At 57.0% G+C, this 17647-nt stretch overlaps 1 protein-coding gene across 13 annotated transcripts in view; it reads right to left on the bottom strand.

The window, feature by feature from the left end:
* UNKL (unk like zinc finger) overlaps window positions 1-17647 on the bottom strand; it is a 45107-nt gene that overhangs the window by 1788 nt on the left and 25672 nt on the right. For 6 of the 13 annotated variants that reach the window (XM_067707128.1, XM_067707126.1, XM_067707132.1 and 3 more), the window contains 7 exons: window positions 17218-17280; window positions 10850-11027; window positions 3497-3589; window positions 2453-2680; window positions 1652-1854; window positions 1309-1566; window positions 187-634 (listed from right to left, as the gene is read on the bottom strand). In XM_067707128.1, coding sequence (XP_067563229.1) covers window positions 479-634; window positions 1309-1566; window positions 1652-1854; window positions 2453-2680; window positions 3497-3589; window positions 10850-11027; window positions 17218-17280 — 1179 coding nt within the window. In that variant the 3' untranslated portion in view covers window positions 187-478. Of the gene's footprint in view, window positions 1-186; window positions 635-1304; window positions 1567-1651; window positions 1855-2452; window positions 2681-3496; window positions 3590-9190; window positions 9212-9282; window positions 9382-10849; window positions 11028-17217; window positions 17281-17647 lie in introns of those variants that run through there. The other 7 variants (XM_067707138.1, XM_067707127.1, XM_067707129.1 and 4 more) reach the window with 7 other exon arrangements.

The following is a 17647-nucleotide window of genomic DNA, read 5'->3' as shown; positions in this document are numbered from 1 at the left end:
CTCAATAATCACTCTGCTATAAATACTATTAGTTTGCACTTAATTTGGAAACTGTAAAAATCCTAGGCATTTCTCACTACTAGATAAATGCTCACTTCATAAGTACTAATTTCAGATATGAAACCTAATGTGTTTACCGTACTATGGATTAACAATAGACCGATAGGAAATACTCTGTTCACAGTACACGTATAAAGCTTCATATTATCGCATATTAAAAACATGAACCTCAAAGCAGCTTATAGCAACTTGGAACGTCTGCCTAAACTCTTCCGTCTACAAAGTGCTTCTCGGGATGTGAACTCCCAGGATCCGGTCACAGTGGCGTCAGGACCACAAACCCCGCAGAGTCACCCTGCCCGCCGAGCCCCCCACACGGCCTTCAGGGTCTGTGAGGAGAGTACGAGACCGTGGGTGGTCTGTTTGGGGCTGGGGTCCCGACGTCGGTGGCACCAGGAGGCGGGCGACAAGGCGGCCGTCACCAGGGCAGGGGCTGGCCCGCGCAGTAGGGGCACTCGGGTGCGCTGGCTGCGCACGGCTCGCAGAGCACACGATGCTGGCAGGGCCGCAGGACAGCGCTGCGGGCCCGCTCCCCGCACACCCCGCACTGCTTCGCTTGCAGCTGGAAGATCACCTGCGGGGGAGACGCAGTCAGGGGGTACCCCGCCCCCACCCAGGCCGGGCCCAGGGTCAGGGTGGGGTGGACTCCCCTGCTGGGGGCCACCCAGGAACAAAAAGATGGGGTGGGAGAGGCTTCACCAGAAGACCCTTGGGTGGGGACGGGCTCCCGGGGCCAGAGCCACCACGTGGTGTGGGAAGAGTAGCCAGGCAGGTGGCCACACGGAGGGGCCAAGTCAGGATGGACCCCAACTTGGGACCCAGCCTCCGGCCGACAGCAGCCAAAACCTGGATGATGGCGCCTTGGAGATGGATGCGAGGTGTGCATCCCAACGGCCTGGGCCGTGAGCCAGGGAGGGGACAGTGTTTGAGAGGCAGAGCTGTGGAGCCTTCCCAATGCCCCAAGTTCTAACAAAATGCCCGGGTGTGGAAGGATTTTCCAACTAAGCTGAGGGCAGCAGCTTTCACGCTACACCAGGCAAGGGGGTGACCAGGGACCCTGGAGGGTGACCCAGGGAGGTGCCCCAAACACCACCAGACCTCCAGCCGCGTGAGGCGACATGGCCCCTGTCCACGAGGGCATGGCCTCCAAGAGGAGGCGAAGGTGGGAGTGGACGGAAGCTGCTCGGCCGGCTCCCCACCACCTCCATGCACCCCCTCCAGTGCCTTGAAAACGAGACCCGGACTCACCCCATCCACTGCTTCCAAATCGAGGCGCAGCTGACTCTGCAGCGAATGCAGCTTCGGCAGGGGGATGGCGCTGATGTCACCACAGCCGCGCAGCCCGGGGAGCATGGAGGCCAAGCCCCGGCCCTCCAGCTCCTCCTGCAGCCGTCGGAACTGGGCCTCCACCTCATCCTTCTTCTGCAGCGCCAGCTGCCGGGCGCTGTCGGCTGCGAGCGCCCGCTCCTTGGCCTCCTTGGCCTCCCGCTGCCACGCGTCACAGGCCTGAAACCCAGGGGCTGCAGTGACGGGGCCGGCAGCCGCCACACACGCCTGTCTCACCTGCGCGGCGGCCCCTTCCCAGGCTCACCTGCTTCACCTGTTGCCAGGACTCCTCCCACTGCCGGATCTTCCTCTTGGCCTCCTCCAGCTGCCGCCTGACCCGCGCCAGCTCGGCACTGTTTGGACTCGCGCCTGAAGGGGCCGTGGGGCCAGCATTCAGGATGGGTGACGGGCTGGGAGAGAAGCTGCCAGAGACAAAGTCCCAGATGCTGCCGGGGACGCCATTCAAGCCTGAGTGTGGAGGAGCCGGATGTCAGCCTGCTTTTGTGCTGGGACCTCACAAGCATCTCCCCAGCAAGCTCTGGGGACCCCAATCTCTCCACCAGAAAAGGAAACAAATCCGTTTCTGTGGCTGCATCCTGGAGGCAGCAGTGCTCAGACTCTTGTCCCAGAACCCTTTACGCACTTAGAATCTGGAGGACCCCAAAGGGTTTTTGTTTGCATGGGCGACATCCATTGACATCCATGTTTCATTAGAAATTAAAACAGATACTTTAAAATATCAACTCTTTTAAAACAAAACAGATCGCATAACATTTCTCAAGGAAAGAAATTTAAATCAAGTTTCCTGTTTTTGCAAATCTGTCTGGTTCTGCGCTTGGTCTCTGGCGACATCACACCCCCGCAGCCTGCAGGTGAGACAGGTCTCGCCGTGGTGGTGTCACGAGAGCGGCTCGGGGTCCCAGGCACAATGACACCCCCACAGAGGTTCAGGTGCAAACCCCAGGCCCCCTGCCCAGGGCACCTTGCGCCGAGCAGCAGACACGGGGATGGGATGGGCCACACTGTGGCCGCCTCCCGCACCTGGAGCCCCAAGAGCCCCGCTCACCGAAGGAGTTGTAGGACGGGGCTGGGGGGCCCAGCGCTCGGGGCTCCGACTTGAGGGCTTGAGGCTGCTGGGGGGGCGTCATGGCTGAGGAGACGAGCGGCCCCGACAGGGACTGGGAGAAGGAGCCGAGTGGGGAGGCGGACAGGGACGACGAGGACTGCAGGGACGGGGAGCGGGGCAGGCAACCTGGGATGGCCACGGGCGCCGAGCCCCCCAGCGACCGCTGACCTGCGTGGGGCGGAGGGGCCGGGTTAGCGAGGGGTGGAGCAAGATCCTCTGCCCCAGGAATCCCCCAGCACCGCTCCGAGCTGATGGAGCGGGTGGACACCGGGGGTGGGGGTGCTGGGGGGACCCCCACCCAGAGAGGCGTGGCTGCACCCCTCACTGCTCAGACACCAGGCCCTGCCCGGCCGACCTGTCCATGGGCATGGTGGTCCCAGTACTTTTTGGGCCCCCCAGAAATGGTTTCTTTTAATAATAGAAGAGGGATTTCCTTGGTGGTCCAGTGGTAAAGAATCTACCTTACAATGCAGGAGACGAGGGTTGGATCCCTGGTCAGGGTACTAAGATCCCACATGCCTCAGGGCAACTAAGCCCTCGCGCCACAATTACTGAGCCCGGGCACCTCAATTAGAGAGCCTCCATGCCGCAAACTACAGAGCCCATGCACCACAACTAGAGAGGGAAAACCCACATGCCACAACTAGAGAGAAGCCTGTGCGCCGCAACGAAATATCCCGCATGCCTCAACTAACACCTGACACAGCCAAAAATAAATTAATTGAATAAATAATAAATAAATCTTTAAAAAAGTAACAGAAGAAGAAAGATAAACTTTTAGGTCAAACAGAATGATTCAGTATCTAATGTTAACACATTTGTCTTCATGCCAATGCAGTGGTTAAACATCTCAGAAGGGCCACAAAGCCCTGACCCCCACCTCTGCAGGGACCTCAGGGTGGGGGGTGCAGGGATGGAGACAGGACCCCTCCCACCTTAGAGCCACAACAGAAGGCCCTGGAAAGCACCGGGTGCAGGCACTACCTGTGGGTCCGAGGTCACGGCTGTCGTGCTCCTCCAGGTCCTTATCTGGGGGCACGAGGCTGATGTCACCGAGGTGAAGGTCTAAGGAGGATCCTGCAGGACAGAACCGGCGTCATCGCAGGGGAAAGCCAGGCTCTCGTGGCGGAGGGGACCCGTCTGGGCTTGGGGCCAATCTACTAGCCTCAGCAACACAGCCCTCATCTCACTGACTCAACTTCTAATCATTTGGTAAAATCTAACCAAATAAACATGCTTGACTAGTAAAGAAAATTCCAGGACGGCCACGTCCAGGGGAAAGCGGCTCACGGACGACTCAGGTGGCACCTGCGCTGACCTCCTCAGCCAGGTCACAGCAGAGACCCACATCCATTCTCCCCTGGGGCACTGAGCTGGGTGTTCTGCTGCAGCCCTCGGTGCCCCCCAGGCCTGTCTGTTAAAGGGACAGGGGAATGGAACACGGCCCCCTCGGCGCTGAGCCCACCTGACACTCCCTCCTGGGGTCCTGTACCCTGGGGACCTGACACCAAGCAGGAAGCTGTCTTGGGGTGGCCAAGATCAGGCCTGCCAACCCCCGAAGTTCCCACAGCCCCACAGGGTCGACTCAGGGAAGTTGTGGACTGGGAACCGAGGGGAGGGGCTGCAGGAGCTCCTGGGACACAGCGTGGGGCCAGAGAGACCTCCCCAGCACAAAGTCACAGGCAGGTCCGCAGCAAACCATGGTGACATCGAAGGCACAGCACACAAGGAGCTCTGCCACCTCAGAACCTTTCTCCCCAACCCCCCTCTGGGGTCTGCTCTCCCAAAGCACCCCTTCCAGGAGGCAGGTGAGCCTCTCCTGTGTGGCTCAGTCCCATGCCCCCTGCTGGCCGCAGGGCCCCTCAGTGCCCCATGACGCCTGGTCAGATGCACCAAGTCCCATTTCAAGAGGCCACAAAGGCACTCAACGCCCCCAGCCCAGGGGTGGACCATGGGGACCCTCGTCAGAACTGCCTGCTCTGGGTCAGCCTCCCACCTCTGCCCCTCCCCCAGCTGCCTGGTGCCAAGTGTCAGAGTCCCTGGACAGTGTCCAACCCAATGAGCAGCATCAAGTCAGACCCACCCCAGAGAGGAGGAAGCTCAGCTCTGACTACGCCCCCCCACCCCCTGGGGCTCAGCCAGACCCCCAGGAGCAGAGGAAGGAGGAGCTGGGAGGCTGGGGTGGCCGCATTTGATCCAAGAGTCAAGAGGGCAAGGTGGGGACTTCCCTGGCGGCACAGTGGTTAAGAATCCGCCTGCAAATGCAGGGGACACGGGTTCAATCCCTGGTCTGGGAAGATCCCACATGCCGCGGAGCAACTAAGCCTGTGCACCACAACTACTGAGCCTGCACTCTAGAGCCCGCGAGCCACAACTACTGAAGGCCACACGCCACGACTACTGAAGCCCATGCACCTAGAGCCCATGCTCCGCAACAAGAGAAGCCACCACAATGAGAAGCCCCCACTCGCCACAACTAGAGAAAGGCCACGGCAGCAACGAAGACCCAACACAGCCAAAAATAAATAGATAAACAGATAAATTTATTAAAAAAAAAAAAAAGAGGGCAAGGGGATGAGACTGTGGCTCTGGAACAGAGAGACCCACGCCCAGGGAGGGGGCTGCTGCCTTTCAAATGAAAGACCCTCTACCACACTCAGGGGGGAAAAACGGGGCAGGAGACGTGTGACTTCTGAGGAGTCAGGAGCCAGACACATGCAGAGCAGACTTGGGGTCCAGCCTAATGGGCAGCCCCATCCCTTCCCTGCCTGGCCCCCATGGGGACCACTGAGCCAACCACGGGGAGGGCTCCCACCCGATGCCAGCGCTTAGCGGCCCACTGGGGTCCCAGCGCAGCTTCTGCCCCAGGGCGAGGCTACCATGCGCACCCGGGAAGGCGGACGAGGGGGCCCCGTGTCTGTTTCCTTCCCTGTTTCATCCCCGCCACCTGCAGACACGACCTGGTCCTGGCCCCACTGGCAACGACAGCCAGGAGCACGGAATGGGGCACAGGCTCCCTCGGCCCAGAGGGATCCCCCGACTGTACGGCACTGCAGGAAGAACTATTTGAAGGGCTGGTGAACACAGGGTGGCAACCGGGCCAGGGCCCCTGGAGTTTCCACCTCTGCTCTGGGGTGTGAGGAGGCCAAAGGAGCTGAGCCTGTGACACCGGACGCTGTGGACATCAATGCAGGCCCTGGGCTGGCAGCACCCCAAGCTCCTCAGTCCTGGGGCAGCTGCAGGAAGACGTGAAGCGCTGCTCACAGCGCTGTCCCAACTGTGACAATAGCGCCTGCACAGCTGGACCAGCCCCGCCAACAGTTTCATGTGACGCACCCGATGCCCACATCCAAGGATGGAGGCGACTAGAAGGTGGCCTGATGCAAGAGTGGTGACAGGAAGAAAAGACCAACCCGAGCCCCTCAGGGAGACAGCGGGGCTGGGACCGTGGGGGCAGCACCCGCCTCTGGCCTGCACAGTCCCCCTTTCCTCCTGGGGGCTCCACTCCCCTCTGTGGGTGCCCCCTCCAGGCCCTGCTTCTCAACGCTTCTTTGCAGCAAGTGCCTCCTGCTCCCCAGGATGCCTCCCGACATCTAGAAGCACGCAGGGCCATTCGTGTCCGGGAGCCGCCAAAACCAAGCACCACATACCAGGTGGCCTCCAGCAACACAATTCTACTCATGCAAATCCACTCTGGGGCCAGAGGCTGAGGTCAAGGTGCACAGGGCTGGGCTCCCTCTGAGGCTCCAGGGACTCTCCCTCCTGCCTCTTCTGCTGGCAATCCTTGGCATTCCTTGGCTTGTGGACACACCAGCCCTACCTCTGCCTCTGTCCTCATGTGGTCTTCCCTCCCCTGTGTTTGTGTGTCCAAATTTCCTTCTTATAAGAACACCAGTCATATCAAATTAGGGCCCATCCTAATGGCCTCATTTTACCTTCATTACATCTGCAGAGACTTGTTTCTTTTTTTTGGCAGCACCGCACAGCTCGCAGGATCTTAGTTCCCCAACCAGGGATTGAACCCGGGCCCGTGGCAGTGAAAGCGCTGAGTCCTAACCACTGGACCACCAGGGAATTCCCTGCAAAGACTTGTTTCTAAATAAGGTCACACTCCCAAGTACAGGGGCAGAGAGTTTACAGCGGAGGCATATCTTTTGGGGAGCACATAATTTAACTCACAACAATCGAGACCACCTGGAAACACCCCCCCACACACACACCGACCTGTCCTCTCCAGGCTGTGCTGTGGTGCTCGAACGGGTGCCTCCCGCAGACCTAGGGGCCCAGACCTGTCAGGACTCCTCCACAGACAGACCTGTCTCCTGTTAATGTGAACTCCACACAGAGGGTACAGCCTCTGGCTCCCACCTGCTCCCCAGGACATGACCACAGGCCCTGTAGCCCCTCACCCAACTCTGCCCCTAGTCGGGTGACCCCCTCCTTCTTGCTGTCCCCAGTTTCCAGCTCACTCTTTAAACTGTCACCCCAGCCTTGCCTTCCAGCCCTGCACTGTACCCCCAAACCCCTCCGGTCAAAGGTGGCCCTGTCCCTCTTTCCTCCCCTGCCTGGGGCCACATCCTGGCCCTGCCACCCTCCATGGGAGCCCGGCAGCCCCTCCTGTGCCTGGTCCACACCCGGACACAGGTGACTTCTGCAGTGCTCATCTGCAGACGCCCCAGCCGTCCCCCAGCATGGCCACACTGCCTCCTCCTAGCAGGAGTGGCCCCACTGCAGCATTGGCTCCTTATCAAACCGCACACAGGTGCCTCCTTTGAGCTGGTGCACCTGGGCCCACATGCTGAGCAGAAGCCCAGAGGAGCCCTCAACTCCTCCTCCCCTGACCCACACCAGTTAGGGCTCCCAGCTCCAGCCATCTCTGCAGGCTGCCCCTTCACCCCGACCTGCTCTGTCCCAGGAGTAACCTTTCTGTGATGACAACCTCTTCATGTCCTGAGTTCTGCCTCCCAGAAAGGATGTACCCCTTGGCGAGCCAGTCCACACTCCCCCAGCAGGACCCTTTCCCACCCTGCCCCTCCCCACCCCAGCAATGGCTCCTCCTTTGTCTTTTAAGCCATGACACTGCTGTGGGCTACAGCCTGCCACAGCTTCCATTAGCCCCACTAGTCCTGAGAAAACTCCTGCCCAGACTCCAAAACCCTTCTCAGAATCACCCCCTGCTCCATCCCTGCATGTCACCTGGACTGTGCGGTCCAGCCCAGGCCTGGACCACTGCTGGCTGATGTGCAGACTTACCCGCTGACAGCAAGCACCCTGACCCACCCACTACACGCCTGACCTGCCACCACCACCCACGCTCCCTGTGCTGGCCTGGCACATCTGCTCTGCCTGGGGTCCTGAGCTCCTGTCCTGGACATGCTGGTCAGGAGGACCTGACAACATGGACTTAGCCCTTCACACCTGGAGTGGTGGGATCAGGTTAGGGGTGGTCTGCTTCAAAGCTGGCAGAGTTCCAGAAACATTTTTTTAATAACAAAGGCACATAAAATGAAGGAAGGGATGGACGGATGGATGGAAATAAACTGTGTGCAGGAGCCTTTTCTTACCTTGAAGTGATTTATCTCATCCCACTCCCCCACCCCCACCCAATGACTCAGCATAAAGGGGCACCTCTGTTGCCCTGCCCCGCTCAGGTGCAGGCAGGGCACAATAGGGGCCAAATCTCACCCGACAAACCACAGCCTGTGTTGCGGAGGCGGGGGTTGGGGGGTGGCGGCGGTTACTGGCGTTCCCAGGAGGTGTCCTGGCCCACTTTTTCACCAGCACTATGTCTCTTATCCTATTACACACCCCACTGTTCCCTAAGATCAGACCCAGGTCTTCTGAGATGTTCTCTTAAAGGAAGAACTGACAACACTCAAAATCTATGTGAACCCAGTTAGGTAAACTGTGCCATGTGACCCGGAGCCCGCCTTGCCAAAGTACCAGTAACCGCCCAGATGTTAACAAGCAATTAGCTGAAAGCTGCTGAGTAATGGCCCTGGCAAAGCTCGGTTCCCGACGTGACACAGCACATTCAAGAGGTGCCCAGGTCCCCAGGACCATGGGACACACGGGAACAATGCACACAGTCAGTGCTCGAATTAGAGGCCAGAATGGGGAACCCCTGACGTGGGGGTGCTCCCCTGCACCCACGGGGAGGGGGCAGGATGCCCCCTGGCGGTCTGTCCTTCCCCTAACTAGAGGATGGAGAAGCACCTGGCAAACCCGCTCACTGCTGGTCTGAGTTTCCGACAGTGCAGGCGGCGATTCGATTCGCAGCAGGACAAGGCAGGAACCCCGTCCTCCTCGGGGAGCGAGAGACCCCCTTCCGTCCTCGGGGAGCGAGAGACCCCCTTCCGCTAGGCGATGCAGGCTTCCCTGGAGAAGCCCGCGGCTGGCGCCCACGCAGGGAAGCAGCGGGCGCCTCTGCAGAGCAGGTTCCTAAAGGGGGGATGTTTGTATTCGCCTCATTCCGCAACCCCGAAGACCTTGGTACCAACCCCTGGCTGTCACACCTGGCCCGGGGCGCGGGTACCGCAGACCGGTAAGAGGAGCACCGGGAGGGGAGGGGAAAGATCTGGGGGAGGGGAGGAGGGGGAGACGCACCTCACATGGGAGCGGATTTGGCCCACCTGGAGAGACGGGAGTTGGCCCACCTGGGGAGAAGGGAAGGCGCACCTAGCACAGGGAGTTGGCGCACCGCTCTATCTGAAGCTCCGGGTAACGACGACCCGCACCCTGACGGCGCGGGACTGACGATGCTGACTCACCGTCCCGGCGTCCGGCGCCCCGCGCTGCTGCTGCTGCTGCCGCCGCCGCCGCCGCTGCCGATTCAAACACGGCCCTCGCCCCGCCCGGCCCGCGCCGGCCCCGCCCCTGGTGACGCAAATGTTAGATCGCCCCGCCCCCGACTTGCCCCGCCCCGGTGACGCAAACCTCGGGATGCCCCCGCTCCCGACATACTCCGTCCCACCCTGGTGACGCAAGCCTTAGGCTGCCCCGCCCCTCACCTCCTCTTACCAGCACCTGCCCCTCCCAGCGCTGCGAGGCGGCGTGCCGGGACCTCGGACCCAGGTTGTGCGAAAACCATCGCGGGGCCGGGCTGCTTTGTTCGGATTAAAGTGGGGTCTCCGCGGCAAGTCCCGAGCCCTGCCGCCTGCCGGTTGCTCCTACCCTGCCCGCCTGCCGCGGCTCAGGCTGGACCCCACTCAGGTAAAACATGCTCAACCCAACGCCATGTGGGTCAGGATGAACAGGCCGTGACCCTGCCCTCGGAGGTCACTTAAGAGTCAGCTGCCCACAGCCCTGAGGTCCCTCCACAGTCGATCTAGTCTTTCCACCCTTTGCCAGCCACCCAGCAATGAACTCCGGAGGTTCCCGCCTGTTCATATGAAGTGGAAGGCAAAAGAAAGGAACCTGCCCAGTGGCCCTGAAATGATTCCACTGAATCCATTAAACACAGAAAATCTGGAACCAGCACCTGTTTATTTCAGAGTTTACCCCTTCTATTCATGCAGTGCATTAGTAAGGATACAACCTGAATGAAACTACATGGGAAAACAATCCAGTCTACACCTGTTAGCCCCAAAGCGGGTGGGGTGTGCACTCTGGGTCCTGGGTCCCAACTGCAGAAAGGCCAGCAAGGGCCCTCCTCCTGGGGCCAGAGGGCAGTTCTGAGGATTCCGTTACTTCCCAAAACTGGCTAGTATTATTGGTGCAGCCAGGTGCACCCAGACGTGGCCTGAGAGGGCCAGGTGACCCGTATGGCCCTGACAGGCACCATCTCACCCACCAGCTCCACTCTTCCCTTAGCTTTCACGACAGCCCCAACCTGGGCTCTGCGCCTCCATCCAGCTGCCAGACAGGTCCCCCAGGTCCAATCACACCAGTCATCAGTCCACAAACCCTCAAGGACTCCCAGCGGCCAAGAACCCCTCTGCAGCCGGTAGCCGTGCCCATGCCTTGTGACCTCATCCCCGCTCCTCACTCTTGTCACCGTCCCCCGTCTTCAGGTGCCCTCACCACCCCTCACAGCCCCCATTTCATTTCTCTGAAGCCTCCTGTTGTTGGTGGTCTCAGGCTGGGTGGCACTGCCCGCTCTGCCTTGCCCTGTGGGGCCTGTCCAGCTGCCCCACCTGAGGGCTCCTCATCCCCTCTGCAGCCCAAGGCCCCCAGCGAGGCAGGCATTTCCTAGACCACGGGCAACACAGCCAAAGTGGCAGGTGACCGAAAATGCTCTTCTACAAACTGAGCATGAGCATACACCATGCATACTGGAAGGCGTCAAGGGAAGTGCAAAGAGGCGTCGGGGAGATGGGAGCAGAGCCCCGGACTTACCTGGGACCGCCTCGACGGCGCTGCCAGTGGGGTCAAGAGGGTGGGCACGAGCTGAGACAGTGGGCAGAGCGGTGGGCGAGGAGCCGCCTGAGCCAGTGCTGGATGCCAGGCTGGATGCGAGGCTGGAACTCACGCTGGGAGCGAGGGGGTGACCCACTGCCAACACTGCCAGGTGGCTCTGTGCAAAGACATAACAAGATGAGCCAGCGCCCTGCTCAGGGACAGCAATGTGATGGCAGCACAGTGACAGAGAATGACAGAATCGAGACGGATGGGCTGGCCCACTTTTATCCCCAAAACAAAATAAAGAAAGTCGACTACTTTTCCAGAGATTCTAGAGAGGCTTTAAACATCTGGTTAGTTACAATAACTATGACAGCAGAATCACGAGCTGTCGATCACCCAGGGACGGGAACAAATGTATCCAGGGAGTGTCCCATCTAATGATGATAATAAGAATCATGATAATAAAGATTCAGAGAAGGACGTTCACAAGCAGATGAGGCAGCCTAAGAACAACCCACCACAGACGTGAGCAGACAGCCAGCACTGCTTCTGAAGACGTCGATAAAATAATCCTGTGAGGGGCTTCCCTGGTGGCGCAGTGGTTAAGAATCTGCCTGCCAATGCAGGGGACACAGGTTGGAGCCCTGGTCCGGGAAGATCCCACATGCCGCAGAGCAACTAAGCCCGTGCGCCACAACTACTGAGCCTGTGCTCTAGAGCCCACATGCCACAACTACTAAAGCCGCGTGCCTAGAGCCCGTGCTCTGCAACAAGAGAAGCCACCACAGTGAGAAGCCCGTGCACCGCAACGAAGAGTAGCCCCCGCTCACCGCAACTAGAGAAAGCCCGCGTGCAGCAACGAAGACCCAAAGCAGCCAAAAATAAATTTATTAAAAAAAATAATCCTATGACCTCATTACCCAACAAAAGAAAAAGATTGGGGCAATTCACATTATCTTTGATAGATTAAAAGAATTGGCACAATTTTGGATGAATAGCCAGTAGTGTGGAGGGCACTGTGCACAGAAAAGGATGTGATAAAAATGAACCAGGACAGACCTACGAAGTCAGACCTCAGGGCTTTCCACACTGTACACAGTCATGTCTGGGTGCACACTCAGAGGCTGCTAGGAAATCAAGAGTCAGAAGCTATACTAAAGTGAAATGGTATGTCGTCTGGGTTTTGCCTCAAAATAATATAGGAGAAGTTAACCGTGGTGGGGGGGGAGGGAAGGGGTGCTATAAGACCAAGTGCAAGGAGACGGGGTTCCTAGTGAAATTCTCATAATAAAAAGGAAATTCACTGAACAGTGTGTAAGAGACCAATCTGGCACAGAATAGCTTCTCCGAGCAAGTGTTCCCAGCCCTGAGGCCTCCTTCTTGGCGTTCACGGTCTACCCCCAGCAACTGGCTTTGCTCAAGAGAGGCCCCAGGTGACAACCCATTGCTCCATGACTGCAGAGACCCTGGGACTGATCGCCATTGTATGCTTGAGACTAAAACTTAAAAATAGTAACTCGGGGGCTTCCCTGGTGGCACAGTGGTTGAGAGTCCGCCTGCCGATGCAGGGGACACGGGTTCGTGCCCCGGTCCGGGAAGATCCCACATGCCACGGAGCGGCTGGGCCCGTGAGCCATGGCCGCTGAGCCTGCGCGTCCGGAGCCTGTGCTCCGCAACGGGAGAGGCCACAACAGTCAGAGGCCCGTGTACCGCAAAAAAAAAAAAAAGTAGTAACTCAAACTACAGAGGTCTGGAGAGCAACGTCCCCCAGCTCTCCCTGGGCTTCAGCTCAGAGGTGGGCCCACCTGCCCATCCACAACCTGGCTTTCCATCCCTCCAGCCGTGGGAGGTGTGACCACAGGCCTTCTTCCTCTCTCCCGCCGCAGCCAGTGCCCCGTCCCCGGGCGAGGCAGGAATGGCAGGAACCTACCCATGGCACTGCAGACACCCCATGTTAAACCCCACGCATGGAGCCTAGCTGGGAGCTGCCGTGACTTCACCCACCCAAAAAATTCATACTGCAGGAGCACGTGCCCCCTTGAAGACATCAGGTGACACTTTGTCCTGAAAATCGATGACAACATCCTGGTTGGTCCTTTCCCTGAGGCCACCCACGGTGATTACAGATGTAGCAGGATGGGTGGAGAGTGGGGTCTCTGTCACCAGGAGAGCCAGACGTGACACAGCAAAATGGGGGAGGCGTGCCCCTCCTTACGCCAGCTTTGTCTGCACGGTTTCTCTTTTTCGTGGTAAAATACACATAACATAGCATTGACCATCTTACCACTGTTAAGCATACAATCCAGCAGTATTAAATACATTGACAGCTATGCAGCCATCACTACCATCATCTCCAGAACTTTCTCATCTTCCCAAACTGAAACTCTGTCCTATTAAACACTAACTCCCCACCCTCCCCGAGTCCCTGACACCCACCCTTCCATTCTCTGTCTATGAATTTGACAGCTGCAGGGACCTCATATAAGCAGGATCAAACAGGATCCCACTGTATGGGGTGGGGGGCATCCCACTGTATGGCTGCTCATCGCAGCATGTAGAATCTTGGTTCCCCAACCAGGGATCAAACCCTCACCCCCTGCAGTGGAAGTGAGGAGTCTTAACCACTGGACTGCCAGGGAAGTCCCAGGATTTGTCCTTTGTGTCTAGCTTATTTCACTGAGCATAATGTCTTTGCTGTGGACTGTGTGTCCCCCCAAAATCCGAATGTTCAAGCCCTAACCTCCAATGTGACTGTATCTAGAGAGCGGGCCTTTAAGGTGACAGTTAAATGAGGTCATAAGAGGGGGTTCTGATCCGATAGGTCTGGTGTCCTTATAAGAGGAAGGGACTCCAGGGATGCACAGGCACAGAGGAAAGGATGTGCAGGCACATAGCAAGACGCCAGCCACTGGCACCACACCTGCCTACACTTTGATCTTGGATGTCCAGCCTCCAGAACTGTGAGAAAATAAATTTCCAGTATGTTAGCCAGCCAGTCTAGTGTTTTGTTATGGCAGCCTGAGCTAACACAGTCTTCAGGGTTGATCCATGTTGTAGCATGTGATGGAATTTCCTTCCTTTTTATGGCTGAATAATATTCCACTGTATGGATGGACCACATTATGCTCATCCATTCATCCGCCAATGGGCACTTGGGTTGCTCACACCTTCTGGCTTCATGAATAATGCTGCTGTGAAAATGGGTGTACAAATACCTCTTCGAGATACTGCTTGCAATTCATTTGGGTATATACCCAGAAATGGGATTGCTGGATCATAAGGTAATTCTATTTTTAATTTTTCAAGGAAACACCATACTGTTTTCCACAGCGGCTGCACCATTTTACATTCTTACCAGCAATGCAAAAAAGCTTCAATTTCTCTACATCATTGCCAACACCTGTTATTCTTTGTTTTGTTTTTTTAATAGCAGCTGTCCCCTAATGGGCATGAAGTGGTACCTCATGGTGGTTTTGGTTTGCATGTTCCTAGAGACCACTGGTATTGAGCATCTTTTCATGTGCTTGTGGGCTATTTGTGTATCTTCTTTGGAGAAATGTCTACTCAAGTCCTTGGCCCATTTTTTTTTTTTTTTTTTTTTTTTTGCGGTACGCGGGCCTCTCACTGTTGCGGCCTCTCCTGTTGAGGAGCACAGGCTCCGGATGCGCAGGCTCAATGGCCATGGCTCACGGGCCCAGCCACTCCGCGGCATGTGGGATCTTCCCGGACCGGGGCACGAACCCGTGTCCCCTGCATCAGCAGGCGGACTCTCAACCCCGGCGCCACCAGGGAAGCCCCCTTTGCCCATTTTTTAATCAGGTTGCTTGTTTTGTTGATGTTGAGTTGTAGGAGTTCTTTCTATGTTCTGAATATTAACCCCTTATCAGATAAATAATTTGCAGATATTTTTCCCATTCCATGAGCTGTCTTTTCACTCTGTTTGTTGACAGTGTCCTTTGATGCACGAAAGTTTTTAATTTCAATGAAGTCTCATTTATCTATTTTCTCTTCTGTTGCCTATGCTTTTGGTGTCACATCCATGAAATTGTTGCCAATCCCAAAGTCAGGAAGCTTTCCCATCTGCCTGTCTTTGAGTAGCAGAGACACACTCGTGTGCTAGGGTAAGCTTGGGGTGACCTGGGGACTCATCAGACTGACAACTTGGAAAGCCCGCCTGTTCGCTGAGAACTGAGTCCCCCAATTGCTCTGCTCTCACGGGGTGACACCACTGGCTGCCTCTCAGAGCGGGACAGAGCGAGTCCTGGAGGGCTGGGGTCTGCGCACCGCGGACACTGTCTCCATGGTCTCGGAGCCTGGACTCTGCAGCGATGGGCGGCTACAGCACGGAGCTGCTTTCCTCGGCAGGAACCACCGAGTGCCGCCCAGCAAGCAGGGGGTGTCTAAGAAAGGGGCCCCCTGGGAAGGAAGACGGACACTGGGGAGTGGGCTGGGCTAACCAGCGAACTGAACCGCCTCAGTTTATCAAGGAAAACACCACACGCCCTGTGTTCCCCACTCTGACCCAATGATCGAAGGCCCAGAAACAAGAGCTGCTGCTGAGGCCCAGGGACATGGGGTCCTGCGGCCGCCTCAGAGGAGATGGGAGGTCCCAGGGACAGGTGGCCAGAATTCTCCTCCAGCCAGAGCGGACGGCGCCCACATGCAGGGAAGGGGTGCCTGGAGCAGCATCTGAGCACCATTCACCCGAGAGAGCCACCAGGCTGGCCTCATAGCCACGGCGTCCACTGGGCATTCCAGCCGACCCTTCAAACAGAGCGGGAACTTCAGGGGTCCCAGGGGAAATGCTGGGACCAGTGAACCTGGCCTAGGGGCCCTCTGGCTTTCCAACCGGGCCTGGCTTTGGGACAGGATGGAGGGGGTCTCTGAGTGCAGGTGAGTGCTGGCTGGTAGATGAACTTGGCCAGTCTACTCACAGCGCCCAAGGGGGAGGGCAGCTCGCACACTGGGAACCTCCCAGCCATCTTGGGCTCCCCCGCCGTGAGCCCCACTCCTTTCCAGGCCCTTCCTCCTCAGCCCTGAGACTGCGGTCACGTACCCTGTTGGTTACACTACTGTTAACATTTCATGTTTCAGATTCTTAATGAACAACTTCTCGATTTCAATCTCTTTAAAAAAAAAAAAAAAGACAAGATAACTGGGTTGTATTTTTACTTTCAACCACCCTGCTGATTTCAAAAATGTGCTTCAGAAGCTTCTAATGGAAAAATAGTGCCTGAACATCTTGCCCTGAAAAATCCCCCAGGAGGTACCTTCAGGGCACTAAGAAAACCAGAAGAAAAGGAACTGTGAGGGCCTGTCCACTTGGGAATTTAAAATAAAGCTCAGAGCAGAGACAGGTGACAAGCCGCCAGAGAGAGTGAGTGCTCGCTGCGCATCCTGCCAAGCCCAGGCCTTCCGGAGCATGTAAAGCTCCCTCTGCCTTTTACAGTGATAGGAAAACAAGCATCCTTGTGTCCAGAGAAAAAAACCTGTTTCTCAAACAACTTGGTTTACCAAGCGTACAGGAAGCTATGTCGCACAGAACAGAGAGAAAGGGCCTGACTTAGCAGAAGCCTGGGGGCGGGGGCGGGGGGGGGCACGGCGGGAAGCCCCCATGTAGCCTCCCTTGGAGGAGAAAGAATGCATTGATCACTAGTTTCTGATCACTAGTTCTCTCAGAGGTGAAAACAACTCCAGACTGTGACCCGAGAGAGGGAGACCAAGCCAGGCTCACCCTGGATGCTGCCATGGGCTCAACTGTGCCCCCAAAACTCAGATGTTGGGGTCCTGACCCCCAGCACCTCTGAACGGGACCTGCTTAGAGTCAGGGTCTTTACTGAGGGAATCAAGTTAAGACAAGGTTGATGGGGGGGGTCCTGATCAATAGCACTGATGTCCTGATGGAAAAGGGACCACTGGAGACAGACACAGACACAGAGGGAAGACGGCGCCTGCAGGCCAAGAACGGAGGTCCCCAAAAGGAACCAACCTTGCTGACACCCTTGTCTCCGACTTCGGGCTCCAGACGGAATCACTGCGTGTTGTTTAAGCCTCGGTCTGTGGAGCTTTGTCACGGCTGCCCCGGGGACGCTCACACAGAAGGGCCACGAAGGGCACCTCTTATTTCCCCGTGGGGGAAACTTTAAGAGGTTTTGGTTCTGTTGTTTCCAAGGTACGGCACACTTTTTAAAACATTAAAACAAAGGACACATGGAACAGATGACTTTAAGAAGAATATAAGAATGTAGCTGTTTTATAAATGGATGTTAACCAGGTCACGGCGTGAGTCAGGGGTAAGTGACGGGCTACACAGGCAGCAGTCTAGTCGCAAAGAGAACGTGAAATCTCGCCTCGGGTAGTACCTGCTTACTGTCCTGCTCGCTGGCCTTCTGGCTGCCTTCAGCAGGTGAATCTCTCCGCTTTGCCTGCAACAGAAAAAGCACTGGCTGTTGGAAGAAAAAGCAGCTGATTAAAAACACACAGAGACCTAAGCTTTGCTCGGAAGGCAGAAAAGGCTGAGGACTAGGACTTTCCTGGTGGCGCAGTGGTTAAGAATCCACCTGCCAATGCAGGGGACACGGGTTCGAGCCCTGGTCCAGGAAGATCCCACGTGCCGCGGAGCAACTAAGCCCGTGTGCCACAACTACTGAGTCTGCTCTCTAGAAGCCTGTGCACCTAGAGCCTGTGCTCCTCAACAAGAAAAGCCACCATAGTGAGAAGCCTGCGCACCGCAACAAAGACCCAACATAGCCCAAAATAAACAAACAAATAAAGGGGGGAAAAGAAAAAGAA

This window comes from Pseudorca crassidens, chromosome 15 (genome assembly GCF_039906515.1).
Source record: "Pseudorca crassidens isolate mPseCra1 chromosome 15, mPseCra1.hap1, whole genome shotgun sequence".
Taxonomy (NCBI): Eukaryota; Metazoa; Chordata; class Mammalia; order Artiodactyla; family Delphinidae; genus Pseudorca; species Pseudorca crassidens.
This window is presented reverse-complemented; position numbering and strand designations above follow the sequence as displayed.